This window comes from Schistosoma mansoni, chromosome W, assembly GCF_000237925.1.
Source record: "Schistosoma mansoni strain Puerto Rico chromosome W, complete genome".
NCBI lineage: Eukaryota > Metazoa > Platyhelminthes > Trematoda > Strigeidida > Schistosomatidae > Schistosoma > Schistosoma mansoni.
In genome coordinates this window covers 51,544,601-51,562,671 of record NC_031502.1, presented here as the reverse complement: position 1 = coordinate 51,562,671, position 18,071 = coordinate 51,544,601, and the positions used below count along the sequence as shown (strand labels likewise).

The 18,071-nt window shown below is 38.1% G+C and overlaps 1 protein-coding gene across 1 annotated transcript; it reads left to right on the top strand.

Moving 5' to 3' along the window:
* The first annotated feature begins 1,771 nt into the window (after positions 1-1,771).
* On the top strand, positions 1,772-16,246 carry Smp_032310 (putative arp2/3 complex 21 kD subunit). The gene is made up of 5 exons (XM_018790093.1): positions 1,772-1,813; positions 3,515-3,691; positions 7,777-7,845; positions 10,362-10,589; positions 16,046-16,246. Exons 1-5 carry the CDS (start codon positions 1,808-1,810, stop codon positions 16,109-16,111), a joined length of 546 nt encoding a protein of 181 aa, XP_018655471.1. The 5' UTR covers positions 1,772-1,807; the 3' UTR covers positions 16,112-16,246.
* The last annotated feature ends 1,825 nt before the right edge of the window (positions 16,247-18,071 follow it).

The window sequence follows — 18,071 nt, the reverse complement described above, 5'->3', positions numbered from 1 at the left end:
TGTTTAGATTATTATACCCCACTTTCGTGCGACATTTGGAATATGGGATTCAAGCAGCGAGTCCTTGCTTCAAATATGAGGCGGATATGCTGGAACAAGTTCAGCGCTGAGGAACTAAGATGGTAAAAGGTCTCTCTGACCTATGTTATGAAGAAAGACTGAAATACGTCAACTTACCCCCGTTATCTTACTGTAGAATATGGGGTGACCTAATACTATAAAGAACTCGATGTCCTTGGTCTGCGAGTTAAGCTTGACATAGGTAAATCCACTGGACCCGATGAACTGCATCCTAGGTTACTAAAGGAATTAGCTAACTTTGTCGCGAACCCTTTAAGTGTATGTTTTAATCTATCCGTAACCCAGGGTCGTCTACCAAAAGACTGGAAGAACTCCATAGTAAGTCCCGTCTTCAAAACAGGTACCAAGAAAATAAACCTGAGAATTACCGACCCATTAGCCTGACCAGCGTGGTTGTTAAGATTTTAGAAAAAATTATCCGGAAGGAGCTGTTTAAATATCTCGATGAACACCGGATCCTCTCCGAAAAGCAGCATGGTTTTAGAACAGGTTACTCTTGTCTCACAAACTTATTAGTCGCTCGTGAAAGCTGGTGCGCTCTTAAGGACCAAAAGTTACCTATAGATGTAGCCTACATCGATTTCAGCAAAGCTTTTGACAAAGTTCCGCACAACCGGCTGTTATATAAGCTAAGGAATGTCGGGATTGGAGGCACTCTATTGATGTGGATAAAAGACTTCCTAGTTGGGCGTCAACAAAGAGTACGGGTGAACTCCAAGTTGTCTAGCTGGGAAACTGTGCTTAGTGGAGTCCCCCAGGGTACAGTTATGGGGCCAGTGTTATTCCTCCTGTAAGTAAATGACCTCCCTCGTCTACTATCGTCATCGGCCTTACTCTATGCTGACGATGTCAAGATATGGAGAGCGATACAAAGCAAGCGCGATAGCTTAGAACTTCAAAACGACCTGGAGAGATTATCTGAATGGTCCCAAACCTGGCAATTGCCGATAAATACTTCCAAGTGTATTGTGATGCATATTGGCCACCAGGGTACAGATACATAAACGATAACACTGAGTTACCTATTGTCCAGGCACACAATGACTTAGGCGTCATCGTTAGTCAAGACTTAAAGACTACTGCACACTGCCGTGTAATAGCCGCCAAAGGTTTTAGGACTTTATGGTCCATACGCAGGGCTTTTAGGCATCTCGACGCTAAAACGTTTCTGACTTTGTATACAGTGTTCGTACGTCCTAAACTTGAGTACTGCATACAAGCAGCTAGCCCCTGCCTAAAAAAAGACGGTGAACTCTTGTAAAGGGTTCAGAGAACAGCAACTAGGCTGATTCCCGGAATAGCGAAGCTTCCGTATGGTACTAGACTGACCAAGCTAAACCTATTCCCGCTGTCATATCGAAGAATCAGAGGCGACTTGATTACAGTTTTCAAATTGCTTAATGACAAATTTGCACCTGATATGCCCTCATTTTTCTTGTCTTCCAAAACAGAAAATTTACGAGGACACTCCAAAAAAATTCACAAGCCCAGAACGAATTACTTGTCAGCTGACTACCGACTTTCCCATCGAATAATCAACGAGTGGAATTCATTACCTCAGTACGTGGTTGAGGCTCCATCCGTCGACTCTTTCAAAAGAAAGCTGGATCAGCTTAGAGACCATCATTGCCAGGACTAACACAGGCCATCAAGCCTCCTGTCCTTTCCAAACTGAAACTGATAAGCCGCCACATTCAAATATTGCGGAACCTCTTGAAGAGTCATTATGTTTGTATGTTAATTTTGGAAACAATTATGTTACCCGTAGCTCAATATATGATGTAACCTCTCACTTATAACTGTTCAGGTGTTCTTGAGTTTTTTCGGCCTTTAGTGCTCCATGGGTGTACTCAACTGTCAGGTTCATGGTGCCAGTCAGTGTGAAAGTTGAGGCAACTAAATGAAAGACACGAATAATATATTTGTTTACAATTTGTATTTAGCATCATATTTTTTTTCTTAGATTAAAGGTTATTGGTTTACCACATATGAGATCTGCCTAACATCGGTTTAACAATTGAAGAGACGTCATCTGACGTCCTTAAGATGTATTTCAAAACCGGGTACATAAATCTGTGTTTAAAAACGATCCACACATAATGCACCATTTTGAGCGGCCATTGTGTCTCGTCGCTAATATGACAACTAATTAATTACACAGTGATTCAATTACTAAGCACATGATTATATGTCATGTCAGTCCATAGACTCTACACTAATTAAATGGGATACTAGCGGTGAAAATCTGCCCAACCCAAATTTGATGGAAAGCGGTTCAAGTTATTGACCAGAGGCCGAGTCCTTTAGCCACCAAGATTGTCTTCCAGCATATTTAAGAAGATACTCTTCGTAAAAGCAACATGGTACATAATGAAGTCTGGTAAACTTTTTCAGCCTTATCTTAAGTATAACTACCTTTACCATTTATGCAGGCAAGGCGTTTTAGGCGTCGAAACTTCTAGAGCCCACAAATGGTTGCGGTAACTTCAGTGGATGCACATTTGTGTTAGATACCAAGTTTTTCATAAATAATAGAGACGCTTACGTGCCAACTGAAGGACAAGTGCAAGCTTTTTTATTATAGACGCCTTTGAAGTATTGCTCACGTTTCGAATAGCAATCAAGTGAGCTGTATTAATCTTAGGTATAGAAAACTAGACAGATGTAATAGATCGGTTTATGAAGTAGTCTTCATCAACTAAGGTGGTTAGAACATATTTTAGGTATACTTCACCTACCTCGAGGCACGATATTGGGTGGTGTAGGATTAGGCTGAAAAAAGCTAGGAGCTCCCAAACCAAGGTATGACATTCATGAAATCGCTATCCACTGGACTGAGGCGTGTTGGTGAGTAAAGACTACCAGGCTGTGGTTCTCATAATGATCGAAGCCAATGGTAAGGGACGATGGCTGATTTTGCTCATAATCGTTCACAGCAACGCAGATACACTCACTCTTTATACTCCTCTCAATTTTGAATCTCAGTACTCTTTTTGATCCCCGTTTGACCTCAATATAAAGTCGGTAATGATGTCAACGAAATACAGACCCTACTTCGTATATATCCTGTCGACAAACCTCGTCAATAACAGTGGGGTTATAACAAGTCAAAGAGGAGTATTTCAGATGTTTATATTTCATGCAGTCGTTTTGAGAAACAAACTAATTGGTGAAAAGCGGAGATGGTAGATGTGCTTACTCAAAACATTACTCATTACAAGTGTTAACATAACTCAAAATAGAGCATGAAAAGGAGACATACATTTGATACAACAATCGGTGCACAGACACACAAGCATACATGAGATGTGTAAGTGTATGATTACTAGGAAATAAATATCAGGTGTGTACGGTGTTACTAAAACTATTTTTACCATTTACTTGTGAAACTGAGTCATTCGTGACTAATTTGTTACTTTACTTACTGTCAAAGGTTCATCATTCAGAATTTGTGCCTGCACCAAATACCATTGGAAATATGGCACTACTACCCTTACGCACAAAATTTCGAGGACCTGCACCTATGAATATGGATTTGGAAAAAGATATTATTGACGAAGCTCTCTATCTTTTTAAATCACTCATATTTCTTCGACAGTACGAACTAAAAGTAAGGTTACATTTTATTCATCTAACCCAAATAAATTTCATTGTTTTGTCATAGTATGTGCCCTTTCAATTGTTATAAGGTTTCATAGAAAAATTAGCTCTAAATTTTGTACAAAAACTCATAGTTACTTGCAGTTAATAAAATGGTTGGTTGTAGTTATTTATTATTCCTACTCCCTTTTTGCTTGGGTTATTTTGTTTTTTTAAGAAGTTTATTAGCTTACTAAAACTGGTTGAAATTAAGAGTTTATTCACTTCCCAGCCTACCAACTAATTTCGATAACTTGATAAATATTTTATTAACCAGAGTTTTTCTTCACAAGCAGATAGATAACTATATATAGAATTACCATGGGAAGGAGTTAATTTACACCACAGAATTGAGCTGTGACATGAATAGTTAAACATTCGGTTTACGATCAGTGGGTCTTAGGTTCAAGTGTCGCCTCACCTACAGTTTCAGCAGCCCGATAGTATCTGTCATTGGTCCCATACATCTAAAGCGTGGCTTAAAGACGAGAATATGAACTTGTATTTGGTAAATCAGTTACATTATTCACTTACTAACAAAATGGAAGACTCATTTGACACTTACCAACTGATACAGTTTTTTTATTTTTCCTCATGCTGTTATATCATATGGTTGGTCTGTTTGGTGCCATAATTGTGAAATATTGTAGTAAAAGAACGTTGACAATCACAGGTTTAATATTTATTAGTGAAAATATGTCATACTAATCAGTTAACTTGGTAAGTTTAAGGACTATATCATAACTTATAGATCTTTAGCATGACTTCACGAGTTATTGACCATAGTCGCCAAGTAACTGACCTTTAGGTAGATTTAAGTGTACTACAGTTTGAGCACACCTCGTCACTTTTAAACATGCAAACACCACACTACTTAGCAAATATATATATATATATATATATATATATAATCATGATATGAATTATGTGGCGGTCTCTTTTTTGTTGAGTTCAGTACTACTCATATATATCTGGTGCCCCCTTGTTCCAATATTTATGTGTTCAAATAAATAAATAAACTACTTACCATTATTTCATATGACACAGAGTGACTAGAATATTTAAATATCATTCCTGTTACCTAGTGTATGTAGATATGTGACTAGAAGAAAGTGGATTGTCATTACTTATCTTTTATTACAGTTACGAGCTCCATACTGACCTTGAACATTTGTCTTGTTTGTAATTAAGCAAATCAATAACAATTATTTAGCTTTTTGTATGGTCAATTCGATGGTTAGATCAGTAATTACTTCCAAGTTTATTTAACAGTGGCTCAAATAGCTGCCAGTGAGTAACAATCCTAGACCTCTAGTGGATTTATATTATTTAATTAAAGTCACTATTTTTATCACAAATGAATCATTTTCCATCTTTTTCAGAATTATAGTCAACTTCTGTCCGGTGTTTTCGGTGGCATCTTTTTGCTGGTTCCTTAGAGAACTTTTCTGCATTATTAAGTGTGAAGGATAATTTATCAATAGTCTCCTCGACTTATAAGAATGATCCTAGCAATTCTATCTGGGGGAAGCAATAATAATCTTTGTTCTCTAAAAGATCATTTGATTGAGATTTATGTTCCTTTGATAGAAGCTATTTTGTTAAAATTTTCGAATTAATATATTCATGACAACAATTAGAGACTGTCTATTTAAGTTTCACGGTACACCATTATCCACATTCCAAATGTAAACATTATCACTTGGCTGAAAACATTATGATAGTTCTACGGAAATTGATGAACTCATAAGAACGTAATTTGGAAACTCAACCAAACACACATTTGACGTGATCCTAGTTTGACAATGATTTCAAGTAACTCAAAACACCAATCTCTAATTACTGTCATGAATACATTAATTCGAAAACTTTAACAAAATAGCTTCCATACCATGCAATTGCCAAATGGTTGGTGGAAATACTACTGCTTCAAATTGATTTCTAAATTTTCTCATACACTTTTGTTGCAAAGCGCTAGCTTAACAGTTACAAATAAACATCCAACTATTAGGTTAGTGGTTCAAATCTGATTAGAAGTATTTTGCTTTAAGAAACCTAGTAGTATCTCTCACTTTCATAAAAAATTATGATGAAAAACTTCGCATATGAATACTATACTTCATAATCTTTCTTGGCATACTTACTTACCTACGCCTGTTACCCCTCCTCGAGGAGCATAGGCCGCTCACCAGCATTCTCCATCCAACCCTGTCCTGGGCAATCCTTTCCAGTTCGTTCCAGTTAACATTCATCCTCTTCATATCTGCTTCTATTTCCTGGCGTAATGTGTTCTTTGGCCTTCCTCTTTTCCGCTTCTCTTCCGAATTCTAAGTTAGGGATTGCCTTATAATGCACATTGGTGATTTCCTTAATGTATGTCCTATCCACTTCCAACGTCTTTTCCTAATTTCCTCTTCAGCTGGAACCTGCTGGTTTGTCCTCTCCCATAAAACGCTGTTGCTGATAGTATCCTGCCAATGGATGTTGAGTATTTTGCGTAGACAACTGTTTATAAATACTTGTACCTTCTTGACGATGGATGTAGTAGTTCTCCACGTTTCAGCTCCATACAGTAGAACTGTCTTGACGTTCGTATTGAAGATTCTCACTTTGAAATTAGTTGACAGTTGTTTGGAGTTCCATATGTTCTCAAATTGTAGAAATTCTGTCCTTGCTTTGCCAGTCCTTGCCTTTACATCTGCATCCGATCCTCCTTGTTTATCAATGATGCTTCCCAGTTACGTGAATGTTTCCACCTCTTCCAGAGTTTCTCCATCAAGTGTGATTGGGTTGGTGTTCTCCGTGTTGTATTTGAGAATCTTGCTTTTTCCTTTGTGAATGTGGAGGCCTATCGATGCAGAGGCTGCTGCTACATTTGCTGTCTTCATCTGCATTTGTTCGTGTGTATGAGAGAGGAGGGCTAGATCATCTGCGAAGTCCAAATCATCTAATTGATTCTGAGATGTCCATTGTATTCCATGTTTCCCCTCAGATGTCGAAGTCTTCATAATCCAGTCAATCACTAGAAGGAAGAGGAATGGGGAGAGTAGACAGCCTTGTCTGACTCCGGTCCTTACTGGAAATGCATCTGTCAGCTGTCCTCCATGCATGACTTTGCACTGTAGTCCATCGTATGAGTTTTGGATAATGTTGACAATCTTTTCAGGAACTCCATAGTGTCGAAGAAGTTTCCATAATGTTCTCCTGTCCACGCTGTCAAACGCCTTCTCATAGTCAGTGAAGTTGACGTATAGTGAAGAGTTACACTCAACTGATTGTTCAACGATGATCCGTAGTGTTGCAATCTGGTCTGTGCACGACCGATCCTTACGGAATCCAGTCTGTTGATCTCGAAGTTGGGCGTCTACTGCGTCTTTCATCCGATTCAGCAGCACTCTGTTGAAAACGTTTCCTGGTACTGATAACGAACTGATGCCTCTGTAATTCTCACATTTGCTCAGATCTCCTTTCTTTGGTATCTTGATGAGATATCCTTCTTTCCAGTCCATTGGCACTTGTTCGTCCTCCCAAATCTTCTTGAACAAAAGGTGAAGCATGTTTGCGGTTACTTCACTGTCTGACTTCAGTGCTTCAGCTGACATAGTGGAAGCTAATAATCAAGTATTATGAACTGTTTTTCTAAAATTGATATCTTGTTAATGTTTATTACATACAAAATTAGATTTATGTATATAGTGTGCGTAGGGATTACACTTTTTAAGAATGATATATTTAAATGAAGAATTGATTTAAATGTAGTTATGATGAACTAATCAGTTTGTTGAAGAGATCATTTTAAAAAATGTTTCAAACACTGACTTAGTATATCGTAACCGATTATTTGTTGGATCATTTTAGCAATTGTCTAGTTCAAGTTTAATGAATGGAAAGTAGATGTCACAAATGTTTTAATAATTCACTTTAAATACTATTCACTATTCTTCTGTGTTGAATATCTCCTTTTTATTATGTAATTCTTATGTGGATGTAGCACTTCAGTGTAACTTTTCAATATATGTATTAAATTTTCGTTTTCTTTCATTGTTGTTAATTCAGAGTGAAGCTGATCGTGTACTTGTTTATCTCGTTTTATATATTTTGGAATGCTTAAGAAAATTACAAAGGGTATGTTTAAATTTGTCTTCACTCTTAAAATTACTATAAACTTTGGTGAAGTCGTGTCCTCTGAGATTGATGGTTTAATCGTGAGACTCGAACTGTCCTACAAGACAACATCGGCATAAACTTAAAAAAGAAATGATTTAATAAAACTTCCCCACAGGTGACTAGTAGATTGTTCTGTCGAAATTGAATCTGATTAGTTGTTGCCAACAACTTTCATAAAAATTCCACCATTAAATCGCCTAGCTCAGATATTGAAACTTCATCAAGACCATTCTCCTTAGTTATATATTTTCTCAACTATTACTCAGTAGTGAATATGTGACTTAGTAATTATCATAGACTCTGATTTTCTGACGGAATGCCATTAAGTTTAGTTTAGTCTTATTGAATAGTCCTTGAGTTTAGACTTCTTCACTGTGAACCAAGACTTACTAAAATACAGTTAACAAGGCTCAAGTTAAATCAAACATAATAGGGGCGGTTAATAGTTAAACAACTCGACTTTCAACCAATAGATTACAGGTTCAAATCCTGTTTAACCTACTTGAATTTGAGCAGCTGTGTAGTATCATCAGACCTCACATAAATAATGTTGCTCAAATACGAGTAAATAAACTCATACTCTGTAAATGCGTTACACTGAAATATAAACTTAACATTATGGACAAAACACAGTTATTGTGCTCCATGATTTGACCATACCAAATATAATCATAAAGTGATTGTAGTCAGTCAGTCAGCTACAATGTAGGACCAAGCACATATATGCAACGGTCCAAGTTGCCATACCTCGTTAGCACAACAAGATGAACACCGGATTCATAGAAGTAGTTAATTTAGTGGTGGTAATATATAAAAGAAAGGTTGTATATAAGGATATAGTATAGGAAGAAAGACAGATATGAAGTAATTTTAATCTCAAGGTTTAAGGGAAGATAAAGAGTGTATACACGTACGCTATTGTGGTCGATTCTAAGCCATGTCACCTAGAGTCTCCAACCATTGGTTACGATAGTCGCGCGGACCCCAACCAAGTAGTCTGCACCTACCAACATGGCTTAGACTAGAAGTTGGTGACTTCAAGCTCTGATGCCATGTTTTGGTTTGGCCGCCCCTAACTTTCTTCCAATCATCCCCAAAACTAATCAACATAGTGTGTCGTGGTAATCGGTGGATTGTAGTCAATATTTAGTCATGTATAAAAAATATTCCATCGATAAATAATGGCCTATAAATTTAATTCATAATTCAATGATTAATTCCTATCTTAGTCAGTCAGTCAGTCAGCTACAACGTAGGACCAGGCACACATATGCATCGGTCCAAGTTGCCAAGTTTCCTATCTTAATTAACATTTAAATATAAAAAATATTTGGGCTCAACTACACGATAAAAATTCATTCAATTTTGTATTTTCTTGTAAATGATTCATTATTGTATATCAATTTCCTCTTCTACAACCTACATCATTCTTGTTCATTTTTAATAACTTCTATTGTAGTATACGTATGTAAATTATGTAGAAAATTCCATTCTTAATATAAACTACTGAATTAATTATACGTCAACATTGCTAACAGACATAGTTATAATGTGATATACATCGATTGTGATTCTAATTTTGAAAAAAAGTTATCGTTTATAGCGTATTAGGAAATTCTTACCATTATTATAATTAGAAAATTGAAGCATTGCACATTTAGTGCAGTTGAACACCATCAACTAGCCAATAATAATAATAATAATCACAGTTGAATTCACTAGTCTATCTAAGCTAAACCACTATTGAAAACCTAGAAGTACTGGGTGACCATTTCGTTCTAGTATGAGACTCTTCAGCAGTGCATATCCACGATCTGACACGCGGGACTCTAACCCAAGGCCTTCCGTCTCACTCGCGAACTCTTAACCTCTAGACTACTAAGCTGGCGTCCAACGGTGTTAATGTCCCGAGTGCGGGATCGTTGATACGCACTGGTGAGGAGTCCCATACTAGGACAAAACGGCCGTCCAGTGCTTCCAGGTTTTCAATGGTCGTCTAGCTTAGATAGAGTCGTGAAGTCAACTGTAAGAATACTACTATCTCCAAAATTGATAGTAATAATAGTTAATTATGTACGTTTTATCTATCTTTGATATTAAAAAAATATGGCTGAAAATGTTTGTGGATTGAACTTTAACTGTCAGATCTTTAGTTGTTTATGCTATCTTGATCGCTTACACGGAAATCAATATCGTCAAGTGTTGATCCATAATCTTTTTGGATATGAATGTTTGAACGAATCAACCATTCATTGTTTTATTCAAACTCTTTGAAATAAACGTTTTACATATTTACATATAGATAACCTCCAATTATATGTATGTTTCATTCCTGTATATTGCATATAAATAGCTTTTAAACGTTATTGGAATGATTAATTCTCTACTGAGTATAATTTCAGTTATACCTCCGTTTCATACTTTTCATACTCTAAGATACTTTTATGATAAATCTAAATTTTTGTTTTCACCAGTGTCCAAATAGAACTTCTGGAGCTAAAGAATTAGCTGCAATGGCCATAAGTCGTTTCGATATACCAGGTGATCCAGATTTTCCTCGAGAATTAAACAATATGTATGCTAAACCGAAAAATGCCACAGAAATGGAAACAATGCGTGGTTATTTAACTCAGTTAAGACAAGAGTTAGGTGTACGATTATTAGATAAAGTCTACCGTAATGATAATAGCCCACCGAGTAAGGTAAGAAAGTGATTATTTGTGAGATAATTTTATACCCTACATGGTGTTATGAATCCAACTTCGATATCCTCACTTAATAGGATCATTAAATCTTTGAGTCGACTAATGGTGATTTTGATTTACGCCAGTAATACTAATGACCTTCGCTCAACTATCATGCCCACTAAGTGTGCTAAAACCTATTGGCCTACCCGAACTCTTTCTACTCCCAACCTGTCCAATCAAAACACTAGAACAGCAGACCCATTTACTTTCTGTTGTTATAACTCAAATACTTACATGATGATTGATAAACGGTAAGCGATGTATCGACAATTAGGACAGTAAAATTACCTTAAATAATTAATAAATACACACTAAGAATATATATTTATCAATCCACCGTAGAATGAAACTCCGCCTGTAGCTCCTCTGGGGGTTACTGCCGGTCCCAAGCCCGGGTAAAGGAGGAGGGTTGGGCATGGGGTTAGCGACCCCATCCCGTAGAAAATCAACTCGCTAAAAAAACGCTTACCAGAAAAAATCATTCAAACCATTTAAACTCTGCCCTGAGAGTAGAAGGAATAATTATGACGTCTCATGATGAAAGCCGAGTTCCTTCGGAAGTCATGAGGCCGATGCACCTTCTTACAACCAGAGCGCCGACCAACGACTACGATGAAGAAGCTAAAGACCAATTCTACGATAGAATGCAGTCGATCTTCGAGAAGTGCCCAACCAAGGACCTGACCATTCTGATGGGAGATTTTAATGCCAAGGTTGGAATGGACAACACTGGATACGAAGACGTCATGGGACGACATGGACTGGGAGAAAGGAACGAAAACGGTGAGAGATTTGCAAACCTATGTGCCTTCAATAAACTGGTCATAGGGGGCACTATATTCCCACACAAAAACATACACAAAGCCACTTGGATTTCACCGGATCACACTACACAGAATCAAATCGACCATATCTGCATCAACAAAAAGTTCAGGAGGACGATGGAGGATGTGAGAACCAGAAGAGGAGCTGATATAGCATCCGATCATCATTTGCTGGTCGCCAAGATGAAACTAAAACTTAAGAAGCACTGGACAACGGCGCGGACAACATCACAAAAGTTTAATACGGCCTTTCTTCGAGATGCAAACAAACTCAACAAATTCAACATAGCCCTCAGCAACAGGTTCCAGGCCTTTCATGATCTACTCAATGGAGAGGGAACGACCATGGAGAGCAACTGGAAAGGTATCAAGGAGGCAATCGTTTCAACATGTCAAGAGGTTCTGAGCCAAAAGAAGCGCCATCACAAGGAATGGATCACTGTTGGTACACTGGATAAAATTGAAGAAAGAAGAAACAAGAAGGCAGCAATCAATATCAGCCGAACAAGAGCGGAAAAAGCCAAGGCATAAGCCGAATACACAGAGGCAAACAAGCAAGTGAAGAGGAGCATCAGAACCGACAAACGTAAATATGTGGAAGATTTAGCGATGACAGCGGAAAAGGCTGCAGGAGAGGGAAACATGAGACAACTGTATGATACAACAAAGAAACTTGCTGGAAATTACCGTAAGCCAGAAAGACCAGTGAAAAGCAAGGAAGGCAAAGTAATCACCGACATTGAAAAACAACGAAACAGGTGGGTAGAACACTTCATAGAACTCTTGAATCGACCAGCTCCACTGAACCCACCCAATATCGAAGCAGCACCCACAGACCTCCCAATCGATGTTGGCCCACCAACAATTGAAGAGATCAGCATGGCCATTAGACAAATCAAGAGCGGCAAAGCAGCGGGACCAGACAACATCCCAGCAGAGGCACTGAAGGCAAATGTAGCAGCAACTGCCAAGATACTCCACATCTTCAGTAAGATTTGGGATGAAGAACAAGTACCAAAAGACTGGAAAAAATGACTTCTGATCAAGATACCAAAGAAAGGCGATCTCAGCAAGTGCGACAACTACAGGGGCATCACTCTCCTCTCAATACCAGGAAAAGTCTTCAACAGAGTATTGCTAAACAGGATGAAGGATTCCGTAGACGCCCAACTTCGAGATCAACAAGCTGGATTTCGTAAGGATAGATCGTGTACAGACCAAATCGCAACTCTACAGATCATTGTGGAACAATCAATCGAATGGAATTCATCACTCTACATCAACTTCATCGACTACGAGAAGGCATTTGATAGCGTGGACAGGACGACACTATGGAAGCTTTTTCGACACTACGGCGTGCCTGAGAAGATAGTCAATATCATACGGAACTCCTATGATGGACTAAACTGCCAAATCGTCCACGGAGGACAGCTCACCGACTCGTTTGAAGTAAAGACCGGTGTTAGGCAAGGTTGCTTACTCTCACCCTTTCTCTTTCTCCTGGTGATCGACTGGATCATGAAGACGTCAACATCTGGAGGAATGCACGGGATACAGTGGATAGGTAGGATGCAGCTTGACGACTTAGACTTCGCGGATGATCTGGCTCTTCTATCACAAACGCAACAACAAATGCAGGATAAAACGACCAGTGTGGCAGCAGCCTCAGCAGCAGTAGGTCTCAATATAAACAAAGGGAAAAGCAAGACTCTCCGATACAATACAATATGCACCAATCAAATTACACTCGACGGAGAAGCTTTGGAGGATGTGGAAACCTTTACATATCTGGGCAGCATCATTGATGAACACGGTGGATCAGATGCAGATGTGATGGCGCGTATCGGCAAAGCAAGAGCAGCATACTTACAACTGAAGAACATCTGGAGCTCAAAACAATTGTCAACCAACACCAAGGTTAGAATTTTCAACACAAATGTCAAGACAGTTCTGCTGTATGGGGCGGAGACGTGGAGGAGTACGAAAGCCATCATCCAGAAGATACAAGTGTTTATTAACAGCTGTCTACGCAAAATACTTCGGATCCGATGGCCAGACACTATCAGCAACAAGTTACTGTGGGAGACAACAAACCAGATTCCAGCGGAGGAAGAAATCAGGAAGAAGCGCTGGAAGTGGATTGGGCACACTTTGAGGAAGTCACCCAATTGTGTCACAAGACAAGCACTCACATGGAATCATGAAGGTCAAAGGAGAAGAGGAAGACCAAAGAACACATTACGCCGAGAAATAGAGACAGATATGAGAAGAATGAACAAGAACTGGATAGAACTAGAAAAGAAGGCCCAGGACAGAGTGTGTTGGAGAAAGCTGGTCGGCGGCCTATGCTCCATTGGGAGTGACAGGCGTAAGTAACTGTAGAATGATCTTCAAAGATCCACTTATTCCATCCGTATTTCGTGAATTTCGAGATCCTATGCTTATTTTTCAAACTGCTTTTAAGTATTGATGTATATAAAAACAACAAAATAATCATTTACAGTTATTATTTTAACTAAGTTTTAAAAGAGATATTCAACATTAAAATTGTAGTTGATCATTCTTATATATTTTCTCAGATTTTTTAGTACGTATTATTAATAACCTATTTAGATCAACTATTACTACCCTAAGATGGATAGCGGCTAGCAGTGGAAATCAGGACGCGCGTTTCGTTCTACTTGGGACTCGTCAGCTGGATGTACCTGCATCTCAGAGTTGATGTTCACTCCGGGACTCGAACCCAGTACCTTTCGCTTCAAACGCCATCGCGTTATCCACTCGGCCACATCAACTTTGAGATGCAGGTACATCCAGTTGACGAGTCCCAAATAGGGTGAAACGCGCGTCCTGGATTCCACTGCTAGCCACTATCCATCTTTGCTTACCATGCTCGTGAACTTAGGCTATATCGAGGCAATACGCACAGTATGCACATATGCCAATTAGAGACTGACCAGTTGCAGTCCTAAAACATCAATGGGAAGATTCAAACATACAATACTAAGTGAATTTATTACTACTCTAGTTGTTTGATATATTTTTGAAATCAACTCATGAAAGATGAGATGTTATTCCCGTCATCCATTGAAGTATCATTCATTTGCCAGTTTTCCAAGCCATAATAGATCGACTAAAATTAACTAGTTGTCTATTTTTTTTATCCCTCTTATTGAATGGAGTTAAATCCAATATGATTGTCCACTAAGCTAAAAATAAAAAGGATAATCAAAGCTTCGATCCTTTTCTATTCTGTCTGACTACTAGAGAGAGAGGAAATTTCATGGTTGTATACCAGCTTTCTTGGTAAAAATATGAGAAGAATTGATTTACATTTAAGTTAATTGGATTATATACGGAGTAAGTTTAGTAATTATTAATTACCGAATTTATCAAACCCGAGCAATCAGTTGAACATGAAATCTCAGTGAACTAATCAATAAAAGTGGAAAATACACTGAAAGTTAACTGTGAATGATGAAAACCATTTTGAAACAATATGGAAATTCTAAAGTTGATTTACTGTATTTGGGTATTTCATATTCTCAACAAAATTTTATTTTCTTTTTTTTAAAAACTTTAAATAATTTTTAATAATACGAAGTTTTTAGTAAGGGGTTGTAGAGATTGTTGAGCTTAGATTGATATCATAAATGGATAAATATTAGATCAAGATTAATAACCTGAAAGCACTGAACGGCCGTTTTGTCCTAGTATGAGACTCCTCTTTTCAAAATATGAAAGTCATTCATTAAATACATCATTTGTATATCTTCCTTAAGTTGTCCTTTACATACTCCATCATTCTTTCAATTCTGTTGTTCTTCCGATCGCTCTCTATTTTCCTTTCTCTTCTCTTTATTTCAATCTTCTACTACCAGCCATTCTACTTCCGTTTGGTTGCCACATACTACTTATATCTGTCTGCAGAAGTAGCATGCGCCATACATATATTATTTATCTATGAAAGGGTCATTGAGATGGAAAATCACTAGGATCTCCTACATAGCAGATCGCTAAAATCAAAAATGTAAACCAAAGCATTTCAACATTGAGTCAGTCGGTTGCAATGGCGTCAACGCAGTCAGTCCAAGCTATCAAAACACAAAATTGCATACTAGATGTAAATCAGCAACATAGAAATATATTAGATTTAGAGAAGTGATAAATGAATGGTAGGGATTAACATATTCATTATCTGAAATAATATATTTTTAGTGTAACTCGTTTGAAAAGGGCATGTTTATATTATTCGACCTGACCCTACACCGTATGAGAGAGCCAGTCATACTGCTCAGCTGACCAAATCGAAGTGAATTGGAGTTCAAACCTGGGACCAACTGGTTGAAAACCGAGCCCTTTGAACCAATGAGCTATAACCCCTCATACTTAGACTAGACAAAGGTATTGATAAATGTGACTGATTTCAAGTCTTTCAATTGTATATCAAAGAAATTTTTGGTTAAGTCTATTGAAGTAACCTGTAGAATGCTGAGTGAGTGATAATGCTTCTATAGTCAGTGCTATTCTGATGAGTTGATTTTATCTCATTGTCTTTCTAATTGTCCATTATCATTTTTATTACAGTGGTGGTTGTGCTTTGGCAAGCGTCGTTTCATGGATCAATCTTTAACGCCATTGGGAGTATTCTAAGAAAAGCTCTTTTTTACACATACTATTGGTATTTTATCGTTGTTTGTTTCTCTTCTATGACAGTAACTTTCAATTTTTTCTGTTCAATTTTTCTAATCTGATATTTTTATTATCTACTTGAATAAACAGATTGTCAAATAAATTTCCACTTCTCTTATTATAATGATAATAGTATACCAATGTACGATAACATTCACGGCACGACACAGCAGTAATATTGTACTCAGAAACTCGTGTTACCTTAGTTGTAATTCTAAGATTGGTTCAACATCCGACAACGTATTGTTTATAAGTCTATTTTAATGCATATCAACATACAATCGTTCCGTAGGATATAGTTGTTTTATTGTATTTGCACACTGATTTTATTTAATCCCTGAAAATATTATTAGATTTATGGGGTTAGAAAAGATTTAATAAAAAATTTCAAGAGCATAGTCATTTGTTGCTTACTAGTAAGACAATACTTATGGGCGCTCACTACGTAACCTGCTTTTTCCCTATCCTTCGTGTTATATCAGCTCACCTGCTTTGAGATTCGCTCAACTTTATGTAGCGAATTTTCTTCGACATATTAGCCCGACTTTTATCCAGTTTAGAATCAGCTGGAGTACCAGAACTTCTTGAGGCACCTACTAACTGCCTGAATATCACTTTGACCCGTAATACATAAATTAACGGATTGTAATTTGATCAACAGACCCCCGTTGTTTGTCGTGGAGTGTGTTTAAGAGTTGCAATATTCAAATGATAACCCTTATTTTTATCAATCTCTTATTCGCTGTTCTATGTCATAGTACTGACAAGAAGTAAAACTCGGTAGTCCAACTGACCAATCGAATGCAGATCCTGGAACTTGACCTCATCTTTGAGGATCGGTGGCACTATCCGCCGACTCATATCGTAGTAGGTGGTACAAGACCCGAACTTATGGTCCAGTTGTCGGGAACCGGACACATTGACCATTACTCCACTGTACGGCAGTGCACTCCCTTTTTTTTGTACTACATCCAATCCAATAATTCATTGTGGTTTCCTAAGGTAAGATCTAGACTATCCCCTACTTAGTTCTTCCCTTACAGAGTAACCAAGTTCGACATCTAGCAGATGCGATTTAAAGCAATCTTTTCAGAACTGAAACTAGTCACGCATTTGGTAGCAATACGACATACTTCCTGAAGTGTATGTTTGCCACCTTCGCTCATGGTGACTATCGAACCATACACTTAGGTACCACTGGAAGCACGTTACCGTACCGAAGTCACACCCAGCGAAACAAGGCAGATAAGTAAAGCCTACTGTGGGATAGCAGACTAATCACTAAACTCAAACACTAAACCTTCGGTAAAGTGGAAGCCAGGCCTCCAATTGCTACTGCGTAAGTTCTCAAAAACGAAGTTTGGAGCGGATATCAGTGAACAATGTCGTGCGGCTCTTCTGTATCATTGGCGTAATATGTACTGTAGTCTGTACTACACTACCTACGGTAGACTTCTTACAAATGCATCCTGACTTAGTATCGACGAGTCACTAGAATAAGTGGGTCCCTGACCACTTTCTCCGGATACATAGCCGGTGCTCCCTGTAATTATATTCAAACATACATTTTTACGTTATGGATGCCACTATGAGCCAAGTCACAAGAGAATAGAGATCCACACGGCACAATTTTCAGTTTGCAAAGTGAGGACAAACGAGAATGTTGCCTCTCATGTCAGTGACAACTCCACTCTTATTGATGTCGACAGACAGCCAAGACTACTTAAGTCGTCGCTACTCTGACTCTCAGATGATGCGAAGATTTGGAGAGTAGAGGGAAGCAACGTTGACCAGTCCGGTTTTTAAGTTGGTTTGGACGAAGACCAATCATATCACACGTGCACTGGAGCATCGAGCACAGGTCGTAGACACCATCCCTACGGACACATGAAAAAAAGGCTTCCAACCTTCCATGCGCTTC

What these genes read in the sequence shown, in the direction of transcription:
- Smp_032310 (XM_018790093.1), top strand. An exon ending in TTCGACAGTACGAACTAAAA is followed by an intron (nt 3,692 to 7,776) that starts GTAAGGTTACAT and finishes TTGTTAATTCAG; the next exon opens with AGTGAAGCTGATCGTGTACT. An exon ending in GCTTAAGAAAATTACAAAGG is followed by an intron (nt 7,846 to 10,361) that starts GTATGTTTAAAT and finishes TGTTTTCACCAG; the next exon opens with TGTCCAAATAGAACTTCTGG.